The 14,141-nt window shown below is 36.0% G+C and overlaps 1 protein-coding gene across 1 annotated transcript; it reads right to left on the bottom strand.

The window, feature by feature from the left end:
- Positions 1–153: 153 nt before the first annotated feature.
- On the bottom strand, positions 154–13,224 carry LOC139136029 (calcium-activated chloride channel regulator 4-like). Its single transcript, XM_070703848.1, has 7 exons — positions 13,151–13,224; positions 6,112–6,160; positions 5,590–5,817; positions 4,529–4,796; positions 3,966–4,136; positions 3,435–3,653; positions 154–3,226 (listed from the first exon to the last, which is right to left on the bottom strand). Exons 1-7 carry the CDS (start codon positions 13,222–13,224, stop codon positions 2,679–2,681), a joined length of 1,557 nt encoding a protein of 518 aa, XP_070559949.1. The 3' UTR covers positions 154–2,678.
- Between the last annotated feature and the right edge of the window lie 917 nt (positions 13,225–14,141).

Raw genomic sequence — 14,141 nt, 5'->3', positions numbered from 1 at the left:
GGGGTTAAGATTAGAAATTTCTAGTTGTATTGATTCACGATTACTAATTATGGTAAGGGATAAAATACAACAATTGTTACTGACTATATAGTTTGTGCGACCACTACGCCCAGTTTACCCTCTGATGAAAACATTTCACACACGTACATGATGTCAGACTCTGCAGGTATAAATTTTCTGTTTAATGTATAAACATGTTAGACATAAATTGGCAATTTTTACAATGATAACAATCTACAGCAATGTTAGTAAAATATTAAACGAACTTGAACAACTGGCCTCTGTCTTATTCACTTAGACCAATTATTGATTTTTAGGGTATTGACATTCCTTCAAATATTACTCCCGACGTCGGATCTCATATTTTCAACTGAATGCCGTTTTACAAACGATTCGAAAGGAAAATTTACAATTACATCATTCCACAATCCCAAACGGGAATGAGTGTCTATCAAAATCAAGTACTTTGAACTTGCCATAATATCAGCATATTTCCGTGAGTTCTTTTTTGCTGTACTCGATCTTAAATTTTTGATTGTCAGTTTTTTAATTAACTAAGAAAAGGTTTGAGTTGTTTTGTCGACACTGACTGCAATGAAAATCATCAACATCATTTGATTGCGGAACTATGGAACTTGTCTTGAACCACATTATGAATGTTACCAAGACATGAAATCTAATGACGTGAAATAAATGCGTTAGAAAGAATGACTGAAATCCACTCGATATATAACAGGCTGTGACAGAAAATAAAAATAGAGTCGTTGCAAAACACATATGAATGGGCATTGGCACTCTACTTTGCACAGGTGTTGCAAACATGTAGATTCCACATTACGTGTATGCTGTGTATGGCCTGTGTTCAAGCGAACACAGCCTCACTAAAACTTATTAAGCGTAACATTGACTAACAAAGGTGATCAGATGAAGTGATTAAATTAGAAATTAAGTCATATCATTTGATAGACTGGAATAAATTGATGTAACAGTAATTTGTTGTCGATCTCTGAATACTAGTTTGTCAGAGTGCATTATAAAGCCCACAGTCCCTCCACAAGGATGGCCCGTGTAAGGGCATAACAGTTATTTCTGTCGTGACAGTTATATCTTGTTGTAACATATACCCAACGATTGAGATTTACTTCGAATAATTCATAGGAGCATTAAAGTAGTCCTTAGAATTCTCAGACTTCAATGTCAATTCACTATCACGTGATGTCGACCGATTGAGGCTAGTCCTCTAATAAAGTCAACATGCCAGGTACTTTTTTGACCCATAATAACAGTGTAGGTTCGTGTTTGATTTACATCATCATAATTTGCCGCAAAGCTTGAGTGACTTCTTTGAAAATGTAGATCATTGCCACGAAACACATTTCAAACAAGGTTCAAATTTATATCTACCAAAAATGCGTACGAGAACTGGTCAGTTTGCAATTTCGTACGCAGGCGACAAACTCTGGAATAATTTACCACGTAATGTAAAAGCAAGTATATACTTAAAGAATTTACACATTCCCTAACAGAGCATCTTTTAACACTGTACAATATCACGTAGATATCTGTCTATTAATTTCTTGTATTAACATGTTGTATATTTACCAGTAACTGTCTCATTTAAGGTTCCAAGACAAGAAATTTGATTTTTTTAATCTAACAATTCTCTAACGGTTAATAAGCTCAGAACCCCTGTAAAGTATACATTTTCTGAAAGCCTAGATATACGGGAACATTTTGGTAACCACAGTGTCTCCATTATTTACATAACTATCACGTGACGAGGTAATTTGCATAACCTTTCAAAAAACAGTTTTCCCTATGTTTTGTCTCAATGCTTCAAAATATCTGACTCAAACTTGCTGGAATGCAAGCTGTCACAACGCTCTTCCAAAGTGTGTCTCAGATTTATTATATCTTGCTTAGTTTTTTTGGAGCACAATTTTAAAGAAATCAACTACGCTTAAATTCACTGCTCTGGAAGTTTTTCTGGCATAAAAACTGTTGTAGAAAGTTTAAAAAATTCTGAAACATACTTTTGAAGACCCCTAGGACAGCTTGCACTCACGCAAATTTCAGCCGCATATCTCAAAGCATTGAAAACAAAACATAGGGAAAATCGATTTTTGAAAGGTTATGCAAATTACCTGTCACGTGATAGTTATGTAAACAATGGTGACACTATGGTAACCAAACTGTTTCCCTATATCTAGGCTTTCCGAAAATATACAATTTACGGGGGTTCTGAGCTTCTTAAACACTAGAGAATTGTTTGGTTAAAATGGTCAATTTCTGTCTTGGAACCTTAAGCCCTCGTATTATATAATGCAATACAATTTTGTAGAGATGGGGCCAGACTCGATTAGCTGTAAGCTATTACTTCTGGCTTCCAATATTGCCAGTGTTATTGATAAATGCATATAATTGGATTTATTACATTTTTTTGTAAACAATTTAAATTGCAATGGGCAATAAAGTAAAGTAAATAATCAAAATTGCAATGTATAGCGTTAAGAAAACGGGAGGAAACTATTGGTAACGATTACAGTCATTTTTTAATTGAAATATCGCAGATTGAAAACGGAGAATAGAGTTCGTTCATTCTCCGGAGTCTTTTTCACTGTCACCCGTGACCTGTGAGTGGAAAGGATGTTGGTATCACTGTCGCACTGAACGGATGATCACTCGGCAGCTTTGAAGGCGTTGTTCTCCACCCCTTCTTCATCGGACAAATACTTGACTTTATTCAGGTACTTGGACAAGATGATTGCCGCTGCAATCACAAGCAGGACACCTGCGACTGAGCAACCGATGACTAGAAAAATCGATATTTCCCCGCTCTGCATGTCTGCTTCCGGTTTGACAGATAAGAGAAGATTGGGAGTGGTAGTTTGGAAACGGAAGGTTGTTTCAGTGTCAAGCGTTGTGTCCGGAGACTCGGTCGTGATGATGATGATTTCATCCGGGTCATCATATACAATAGTGGCCGAAACAATATTCGACGGTGGTCCTATATTGCCGGGAGCGTCACGTGCTCGAACTGCGAAGAAGTAAGTGATGTTCTCATCTTTGCTTGGCATCAGAATCGTCATCGTTTCCATTTCGCCGAAGGTCTTCGGAGATGACAAGTTCCCGACTGTGAGATTCGAGTTTGACAGCTCTGTTCCGTTCATAAAGTCTTTGTAAAACACATCGAAGATCTCGCTGTACCTGAGATGATATTCGTAAGCTGAAAAACGTCAATGTACTCTTAATTATCCTATGAACGTTTTGGGATAAACAGAGGAAATGATACATTGACGAGAAAAAGGTGAACAAATTTAAACAAATTACCCGAAATGACTGTAAAATTTCGTCTCCATACAAAATATATTCAAATTGGTACATCAAAAAAATGTTATTTTGAAGCAAGCACTCAGTTTCAAAAAATATCTCACCTGTCCCTCGATCGAGGTCATTGCCTGGTGCTGTCCAAGCTAAGGTGACCGTTTGGTTGTCATACGATGTGGCGGCAACTTTCAGGTCTGTGATTCGGGATGGCGGGAAGTTGTCACCAGGAGGTATTGTCAACGGTGCTTGAATAACTCCACCAGACACCACTCTATAAAACGGACCAACCGGTTCGGTAATGTTGGTATTCTCGTCGATACGATTAGCTGTGAGAGGAGACAGGCAGAAAGACAGACCAACAGAAAGACAGACATTTGGACAGACAGAGAGATGGACACAAAGACAAACAGATACCAGACACACATGCAGACAGACATAACAGAGAGAGGAACAGGAGAGACAGAGAAAATCAGACAGACAATCACGGGTAGAGATGAAGAGAGAGAGAGGGTAGAGAGAAACAAGTTAAGAACAGACACGTCAGTATATACGTTATATTTTGTTTTATTCAAGAAATCATCGAATAAATGCCAAGCAGACAATGCAAATAAGATACTGCTAAAATATAGCACACTCACGTGGTCGAATAGGCAATACTCCACCGGTGAACGTCGAAATGGGAACTTGAGCTGTGCCATCAGTGTCAACTGCGGTGACTTTGACATTGTATCGACAATTTGGGCACGTTGCTGTCACAAAGTCCAAGAACACACCGGAATATACTCCGTCATCTTCAGTGAAATCCGCTCCTGATGAGAAATTCGAAAACAAAGTAATAAAATGTGAGTAAAAAATGCGTTCATTTATGTACCTGCGGCCGTGTGGATTTTTACGACATGAATGAAACCAATAGACAAAACACAGTTTCTCAAAAAGTCAGCCTACATTTCTCCACATCGGCCATAATTTCCGCATAGAAGCAAGAACCCTGGAAGATGGTTCAAATTCTATGTCTTTTGCCGGGGTGTAGGATGAAAACGTTCCCGCACCATCCATCCTCTTTTTAACAATCACTTAATCGGCAACCAAGAACATATTTGTTTGTGTTGACCTAATACCTGTCTCTAGAGTACTTTGAGTCACAAATAATGTACAATATAACACTACTAAAATACTAAATATTTTAAGATGGAAACAATACCTGCTCCATTGTCGAGAAGATTAACTTTAACTGGTGCATGAGGCCGTGGTCTTTCCACTGTCGCCACCACGTCTGCTTTTAATATCGGTGCGTATCCTCGCTGAACCTGTGCGTAGATGTTAGTCTTGGCCGGCGTTTCAGTGATCAGAGAGTTGCTGGTCGTTGTCGTAACTCGAATAGGCTGTGTGTCCTCCCTTACGTTGGATTGTACAGATATTTCAACTTGTCCGCCCTGATGATCAGTTACTTCATACAGCCACTTACCGGACTACAAAGTAATGGGCATGGCAAGAACGCATTGGTCAAATTTTACAGTACCGTATACTAGTGGCAAACACATGCTTCACAATCTAAATTACATAAGGTTCATTTTTCATACACCAATAATACTTCACTGCAGACAAGTATTTTGGGGAAAAACACATATTTCTGCATATCTTTATATATCTCAAATTTACGTTGAAAAGTTCACTATTTTTATCACGACATATGTGATGTCGAAACATTAAATAATGGTATAATTCCTCATTGTCTAATTCGACGTCACAAAATTCAAATTAAGTTTTGTTTATCTAGTCAATTAAAGTATGTGGGATAGGAACAAACACAACAGTATTTCCAACGGTGACATTCACCATGAAACGACAAAAACAGTACTATTATTTCATTGCCGGAATTTTTGTTATTGATTTCAAATCATGTTTGGAATCAATTACAAATTGACGAGGGTGTACTGCTTGACTTACTGAGCACATCAGTGAAAATGATTGACACACAATCAGTCAAAAACCAAAACACATATGAAATTTGAAGGAATGGTTCAGGCGTCAGATTGTCGTGTGAGGAAATTTACCCTCTAGATTTCAATTTAAACTGAAAACCAAAAAAAGACTATGACACCTTCATATTCTTCTTCAGGCCTAGAACAAACTCCATCCCTGGGATCGAATCCCCTACCTTTAACCAAACAAAGATGGAGATAAATGTGCCTAGTAAGTTTGCTATCCACCATGCTATATCCAAGAAGGTAGCAATTATTTACAGATGTTTTAAAGTCATACCTCCGCAATACCAGCTATCTCAATCAACACTGTCCGCGCTCCATCGTCGCGCTTATATTCTAGGGAAGTGTCATCGATGGCGGTCCCGTTTGGTCTATACAGGACAACAGAAATCGGTGACGTGGTCCACAGAAAGAAAAACTTCGTGTTTTTGCCGATTGTTGAGTCTATGACGATGGTGCCTTTTAATGTGTCAGTTGAAGGTACAGCCTGCTTCTCACTGTACAGCTACGTTGAAAAGAATTGATAAGGGTGTAAGAAATTGATGTAACGACTGCGCACCAATGAAACTATCAGGTCATAATTGTTACAACTACAGTAGATATCTGTGTTGTATCGTTTGTCAAGTTGATTGCTAAATGTTTCATGATTCTTACATTGTTACATTTGTTCATAATTAGTCACATGTTTAAAAGGTCGTTGGTTGTATCACAGGATATACCGCAGGCATTATTTGTCTAGAAGTTATGAATATGATCAATAAATGTCATGTTTTCAACTTTTTTATCTTACAAGCCTTACCTGTGTCGTGTCTGTCGCGTCTTTGCCTATCACTTTACCCTCGAGATTTCTGTATAATATGTCAAAGAAACAGTTTCCATCTCGTAATTTCCCTCCCTAACCCCCTTCATTAATTTGTTCTGCACATCACCAACGCGGGCCTTATCAATGATTACTTTATCAGCTACTATGACTCGAGTTATTAGGGCAGGGCGATGGGCTCCAAGCGTTGGTGATTGGCAGAATAAAATAATGAAAGTGATAAGGGAGGGTAGTTAAACTACTTTCTCAAGAATTGCAAAATAAAAAAAAGTGTTATTCATGACATTCATTGATCATATTCTTTGATCTTTCTTTTGTGAAGATGTATAACAAAAGCTATTGCAAACGCGTGGAAGTTTAGGGAGCCGTCATTATTTATGGCCTGGGGGGTCGGAGGAATCTGAGGGGGGTCACTCAAAAAATTGAAAGCTGCAAGGGGGTTGCTCAAAAGTGGAGAACAAGAAGGGGGGGGGGGGCTACTCAATTTTGTTGACATGTATTGAAGCATTTGTGGAGTTACGAATTAATACAACAATAATAGTAAAGATATGTATATTCATACCCGGTATTTGTGTACACACACACACACACACATACACGTGTACTATGACTTGTGAGACGCCAGTTATAATGACACTTATGGGACCCCTATGTTGCTTTAGTGTTAGAACCACAAAAACAAAATAATTCTAAAGTATTCCAGTCAGACTACACATAAATCATAAAAGTTTTTAGAAATAAGCATAAATGACATTTCTGTAGCAGTGTAGACTTATGAAGCCATCCTGGGCTGACCTGAATTATGGATCCGATGGGTGTGATTTATATGCACCCCATAAGCAGTAAAAGTGTGGCCATTTTACAATATAGTACATAGTAAGGCCTTTGAGAGTTTATTTTTCTGCATATGTCAAATTTGACAAGAACCACATCAACTTCCATTGTTGTTGCTATTTCCTTGGCAAAATATTTAGGAACTTGATTGGTGGTCATCCACTCTCTTACTTTATCATTTTCCTGGAGTCTCTTAGTACCGCCTTTCTCTATATAGTCAGAAGAGTGAACATAGGGACGTAGATGAAAAGAAAGCACTGCAGCAATGACTAGTCAATGTACATCACCAATTTCACCAATCTACTTTCTTAGAATCCTTGCCTCACTAACTTTTGTGCTAACAGTCCGTGTCTCACTCAAAAGTCTTCATATGCATTGAATGCTCTACTGTATCTAAGATGTTATGAAATATATATATCATAAGCTGGAGATGATGGTATATTGGTTGACAAAAAGGAAAAGTTTATAATTTCAAAATTGAATGTGATATGCAACGAATTTAAGAGGAAAAGTGGGGACATTTATACACTCATGGTATTTATAGTACGCAGTAAGACCATATGTGTGTATTGGAAGAGAAAAGTAGGGCCATTTATACACTCATGGTATTTATAGTACACAGTAAGACCATGTGTGTGTATCTGTAAGAGGAAAGGTGGGGCCATTTATACACTCATGGTATTTATAGTACACAGTAAGACCATGTGTGTGTATCTGTAAGAGGAAAGGTGGGGCCATTTATACACTCATGGTATTTATAGTACACAGTAAGACCATGTGTGTGTATCTGTAAGAGGAAAGGTGGGGCCATTTATACACTCATGGTATTTATAGTACACAGTAAGACCATGTGTGTGTATCTGTAAGAGGAAAGGTGGGGCCATTTATACACTCATGGTATTTATAGTACAAAGTAAGATCTTGTTGTGTGTTTTAACAAGAACATACCAGATTAAGAATAAAATGTCACTTCAACCTTAGACAGCAACCAACTACACACATGATGAATGATTTGTTGGTCTTATTTTTGATATCAGTTGATATGTTATCTTTGGCAGAAAAAAGGTGTTTCATCCTTGACATCTTTCAACCAGATATGAACTGAAAATGCTCACGTTTGATCACAAATACAAAATATCAAATTTGTTGATAGGAAACTTTGGAGAGTCTCTTCATACAGTTTTAGATAGGTACAAACAATATTCTGGCGTTTTCTTGATTTGCAATGTGAAAGGTCTCTCATATAGTTAACTATGTACACAAACAATATCGACAGGAAGTTCATGGCGTCAGAAGCAAGGGTTTTGATTAAAACTGTGAAAAGTCTATTGATACAGTTTAATAAGTACACAAATAATATCTCAAACAAGTTAAATGGAGTTCGGAGTAAAGGTTCTTGGTTTTAAGTGGTAATTGCTTAAACCCATTTAATATGCAAATTAGCTTGTAGTTGATAAAAACCTGTAACAAAGTCTCTAGCTACAGTTTAATATTTACACAATAATATCTCTAACAAACTTCATGGAGTTCAGAGGTTTTTGATTTTGAGTGCTAATTACATAATCCCATTAAATATGAAAATTAGCTTGAGGTTAATTATAAACTATGAAATGTACACAAACAATAGCACCAGCAAGTTTCGTGGAGTTTAGAGTACAAGTTCCTGATTTACAGTGCTAATTTGTTAAATTGATTAAATATGCAAATTAGCTTGTTATTAACATGATACTGCCCAATGTCTCACTTCTCAATAAGAATTTATTTGGCATGATGCTTCTTGAGCTATATTGCTATTCAGATAATAGCTGGCATGGTAAGTTTCAAGGTGATTGGTGCAGTAAATCATGCTGTATAACACTATAGTCATCATGCTTCCCATACACAACCACGTATCAGAAAAATTAAAACTGTGATAGCTTCATTAACATGAAAACCACGCCCATCAAAACCTTTTAAGTTTTAGCCATTTTGGTTCTGAACATGTGTACCAAGTTTGGTTGAAATCTTTTCAGCCGTTCTTGAGATATCATGTATACACACAGACAGACATAGCTAAACCATATGCTCACGTGTGAACACGTGAGCAAAAAATGATGCAGCAACATAGTTTTCTAACTTTTTTTATTTTTCAACCAACAAGAACGTACAAAAGGCATGAAAACAACATAGGAATGAATGCAGAAATATATGCACAGCAGTGATGCCTGAGGGGATTTTGTTGCACAGCAACAGTTCTGTGGTTTGATTTTTTGTGCACTAATGCATAATTTTGACAGCTTAATATAACAGTGAGATATCTGTACAGCTTTTTTCACTTAAATTTTCCTCTTGAGATGAAGAAATAAAAGGTTCACTTGGCAGATCTATATTGACATGAATGAGGATGAGAAACAAACTTTTCTTTTGGCTGTACTTGAAAAACAACAGGATATACTGGTATAAACATGAATAACTATTAATCATATATTTTTACTGCAAATTGCCGACGAAGAAAGAAATTTTCACAGCCGTAATTTTTCTGTTTTGGAACAAGTCATCGTTGATGACACAGTCCCCACTTGTTAATGGGTACTTTGATTACAGGTCCTGTGATAAAAATACTTTGATACAGATGGCACTCAATGGCCAAGAATGAGTTCCATGGTAATGAAAAAACATAAAACCAATGAAGACCACTATCCAAAGGTCATTAAATGAGTCAACCGGGAATTAGTTGACAGGATGTTGCAAAACATTTTTTCATACTATTCTAACACTAATAGATTATCACCGGTACCATATTTCATAAAAGTTTAATGCAGTATTTACAACACTATGAGATCAACATCTGTATCAAGTTTCATCTAATTTGAGGTTGTATCTGTGGATATATCACTCTAATTAGGAAAGTTCATTACATATGCAATTACAAACTAATTAAAATGACACTGATAAATGTCTTTTTCACTGTTAAAGCAATGTGACCTTAACATCTGTACAAAGTTTCATGAACTTTAATGCAGTATTTCTTGACATATCAGCCTAATTATGAAACTTCAATAATTGACATGATACTGCTACATGATGTGAAACAAATTGACGAGCATGTATGAAATATGTCAATGTCCTTGTACCAACTTTGAATGATACTGGTGGAAATATGTCTGAGTTATGGCTCACTACATGAGAAAATCGTAACCACCGCCACGCAGCGATATTTGATCTTACTGTTTAAAAAATCAACACGTATATGTATGACATAAGTCAATGTCCAGGTAGAAACTTTGAATAAAATCAGTTGAGACTTGCCAAAGTCATGGCTCTCGACATGAAAAAAACCATAACAAAATTGCCACCATGTGGCCATATCGGACCATATCGAGAAACAAATCAAAGTACATATTTATATCGAAGTACATATGTATACTATAAGTCAATGTCCTTGTACCTACTTTGAATAAATTTGCTTGATACATGTCTAGTTTAGTTCAGGACATGGAAAATCGTAAATAAAATGGCCGCCTGGCAGCCATATTGGATCGTATCACAAAACAAATTGATGTGCATATCTATGACATTGGTTAATGTCCTTGTACCAACTTTGAATAAAATCCGTTGAAACATGTGTGAGTTATGGCTTTGTACATGAAAAAATTCTAATAAAATGGCCGTCTGGTGGCCATATTGGATTGTATCGCAAAATAAATCAATGTGCATCTGTAGGTCATAGTGCTATGCCTTTGTGCCAAGTTTGAACAAAATTGGTTAAGCAGTGTCTGAGAAACTGTTGATGACGGACGGACGCACACATGGACGGGACCCAATCTATAAGTCCCAGCCGGACTTAGTCCGCGGGGACTAAAAAATAGTGTCAGGGACACTGTGCTCACATGTTTTGAATTGGTACATTTGAGAGTGATATAAACCAGCAACCTAGCTTTTGTATCCTGAAAAGTTCTTGCAGACATATCAAAGTGTGGGTACTGATGAACGTTCACTATTTGATTTGAACTATTCATAAATATCTATAATAAGATAAAGATGACATCTGGCCTGGAAGCTTAATATCTTTTATCCTTGGCACTGGGCGTGGGAGGCACGTCACATTGGAAGGTGTTATCAACTATCAGTGTACATACTTAAGTGGACAAGCGGCCTTGGGACCAATATAGACCCTTTGTGATATATAGGACAATTGAAATGATGACACCCCTAGGAACCTCCATACTAAGTTTCAAATGAATTGGACCAGTGGTTTCAAAGAAGACTTTTAAAACCACAAATTGGAAAGTTGCCCAAACATACAATTATGCAAATTTCATCACACTTCAAACAAATATGACAGAGGTTACCCCTACGAACCTACATACAAAGCTTAAAACCAATTAGAGTGCAGTTTCAGAGGAGATGATTTTTTTTTACCAACAAGGGAAAAATTGCCCCAAAACTACAAATATGCAAATTTCATCACAATGTCATCAATTCCGACTTAAGATCACCCGAAGAAACCTCCATACCAAGTTTCAAATAAATTGGAATTATGGTTTCAGTAAGAAGATTTTTTTAACAAAAATGGGAAACATTGCCCAAAAAATACAATTATGCAATTTAATCACAATATTTGAAAAAGTCTGACTGATGTAACCCCTAGGGACCTCAATACCAAGTTTCAAATGAGTCAGACTTGCGATAACAGAGAAGAATCTTTTTTACCAAAAATGGCATTTTTAAAATCTAATTTGCATATTTTTGAAGAAATCACCAAAACGAAAATATCATCCGGGCATTTACACATCTTGCATTCACACTCCAAATATCAAGTCTATAGGTACTACGGTTCTCGGTTATTTGAGTGGACAGACATGACATACATACATACTGATGCCAACTTCAGCCTATACAATAAGCTCACATTGGTAAAGCAAAAGTAAGCTATAAAATCTTCATCAACTCCATGAACTCTAATACATAAAAATGAAGGAACAAGAATTCGATAAGGCTAAATGTAACTCTCAAAACTGTTTTACATGTGAAAGACAACCTATTTGAAAAAAAAAGTGAAGAGTATGGTACATCATATATTTTTTGTCTATGTTATCAATTGCGAGTTACCACATGAGGGTTCATCACATGCTAAATTCCTGAAAACGTTGGTTTTGCTGTGTTAAAAGACAAAGCGTTTGAACAATTTTGAGCGAAAAAAATTGAAGAGTACAGTACTTAATTAAACATTTAATCAGAATTCAAATTTTGGAGTTACCTAATTTTGTTCATCACATGGTTAATTCCTAACTCTGTTGGTTTTGCTTTGTGGAAGACGAACTGTTCAGACAGTTTGAAAGATAATAAATGTAGAATATGAAGAAGATGGTATTCACATATTTTGTTTTTCAAACTTAGGATTTTGGAGTTACCTCATGAGGTATATCAGATGGTAAATTCCTAACTCTATTGGTTTTGATGTGTTCAAAGACAAACTGTTTGTAATTTTTTGGAAGATAACAAGTGAAGACTATAGTGCCGCTGGTAAACATTTTCTTTTCAAAGTTAAAATTTCGAATAACCTCATGAGGTTCAACACGTTGTAAATTACTAACACTGTTGGTTTTGCAGTGTTCAATGACAAATCATTTGAACTTCTGAAATTTGAAAAGATAAGTTGGTTTTGATGTTTTCAACGACAAACTTTTACAACATTTAAAAAAAAACGAGTGAAAAGTATGGTACTTCATGTAAACATTTAGTTCAGAGTTAAAATTATTGAGTTACCTAATAAGGTTATCACATGGTAAATTCCTAACTCAGTTGTTTTGCTGTGTTCAAAGACAAAGTGGTGGGATTTTGAAATTTGGAAAAATAACAGGTGAAGTGTATGGTATCTGCTGTAAACATTTTGTCAAGAATTAATATTATGGCGTTACCTCATGAGGTTAATCACATGGTAAATTATGAACTCTTTTGATGTGTTTAAAGACAAACTGTGGACATTTTTGAAAGCTAACAAATGTAGTATACAAAGAATATGGTACTTCATGTATTTTTACCCGAAAAATAATAATTTTTGAGTTACACCATGAGATAATCACATTATGAATTCCTATCTCCTGTTGGTTTTGATATGTTCAAAGTCAAACTGTTTGGGCATGTTTAAAAGATAGCAAGTGAAAAGTTAACATATTTTTCCAAATAAAAATTATTGAGTTACCTCAAGAGGTTCACCACATGGTAAATCTCAACTCTATTGGTTTTGCTGTGTTTAAAGACAACCTGTTTGGACATTATTGAAAGATAACAAGTGAAGAGTATGGCACTTCACATACTTTTTTTTTCAAAGTTACAGTTTTGTCATTACCTCATTAGGTTCATCACATATAAAATTTCTAACTTTGTTGGTTTTGCTGTGTTCAAAGAGAAAGTGTTGTGGAATATTTGGAAGATAACAAGTTGAAGACTAATAGTGATTCATGTTGACATTTTTTTCAAAGTTAAAATTTTGGAGTTGCTTTAAGATATTCATCACATGGTAAATTCCTAACACTATTTGTCTTGATGTGTTCAAAGACAACCTGTTTGCATATTTTTGAAAGAAAAGAAGTGAAGAATATGGTATTTCATATCCTTTTTTTCAAAGTTACACTTTTGGAGTTACCTTATGAGAGTCATCGCATGTCAAATTCCAAATTTTGTTGGGTTCTTGATATGGCCAAAAAGAATCCTCATGAGGAAACTCAAAAAGGTCTAATTTTGAAAAAAAATGTGGTACCATAACTTCACTTTTTATATCTCAAAAATATCCAGTTTGTCTTCGAACACACCAAACGCAACAGACCAAGTAGGAATTTACCATGTGTTGAACGTCAGGGGTAACTTCACAATTACATTAATTCTGAAAAACATTGTACACACAGAAACTCAGAGTCAAGGTAATCTAACAATCTGAATGCAAAACAGCTATCATTATACATCTCCTACAACTGTTTCTTTGCTCTCCTCTCATATGCTATTGCCCTGCTTTTAACATGTGCCATTTCAGCAATTTCAAGTTTCTGTTGCTCAAAACATTTTTTTATTTGCTAAGCATTTTTCAGCTTCGGCCTTTGTGACTATTTTATTCTTTCTAATGTGTGACATGAAATGGCTGTCAATGGCGGCTTCTTCTGCTTCAGTTAAAATTTTGGAATTACCTCATGAGGTTC

This window comes from Ptychodera flava, chromosome 6 (genome assembly GCF_041260155.1).
Source record: "Ptychodera flava strain L36383 chromosome 6, AS_Pfla_20210202, whole genome shotgun sequence".
Taxonomy (NCBI): Eukaryota; Metazoa; Hemichordata; class Enteropneusta; family Ptychoderidae; genus Ptychodera; species Ptychodera flava.
The sequence above is the reverse complement of the archived record's forward strand: the minus strand, read 5'-3'. Positions and strand labels throughout refer to the sequence as shown.

Coding starts and splice junctions, on each gene's coding strand:
- LOC139136029 (XM_070703848.1), bottom strand. CDS start 13,224: ATGTCCAAACAGGTTGTCTTTAAACACAGCAAAACCAATAGAGTTGAG. Junction 5,818..6,111: donor ACGCGACAGACACGACACAG/GTAAGGCTTGTA, acceptor TTTTCAACGTAG/CTGTACAGTGAGAAGCAGGC. Junction 4,137..4,528: donor TCTTCTCGACAATGGAGCAG/GTATTGTTTCCA, acceptor ATTTCTCATCAG/GAGCGGATTTCACTGAAGAT.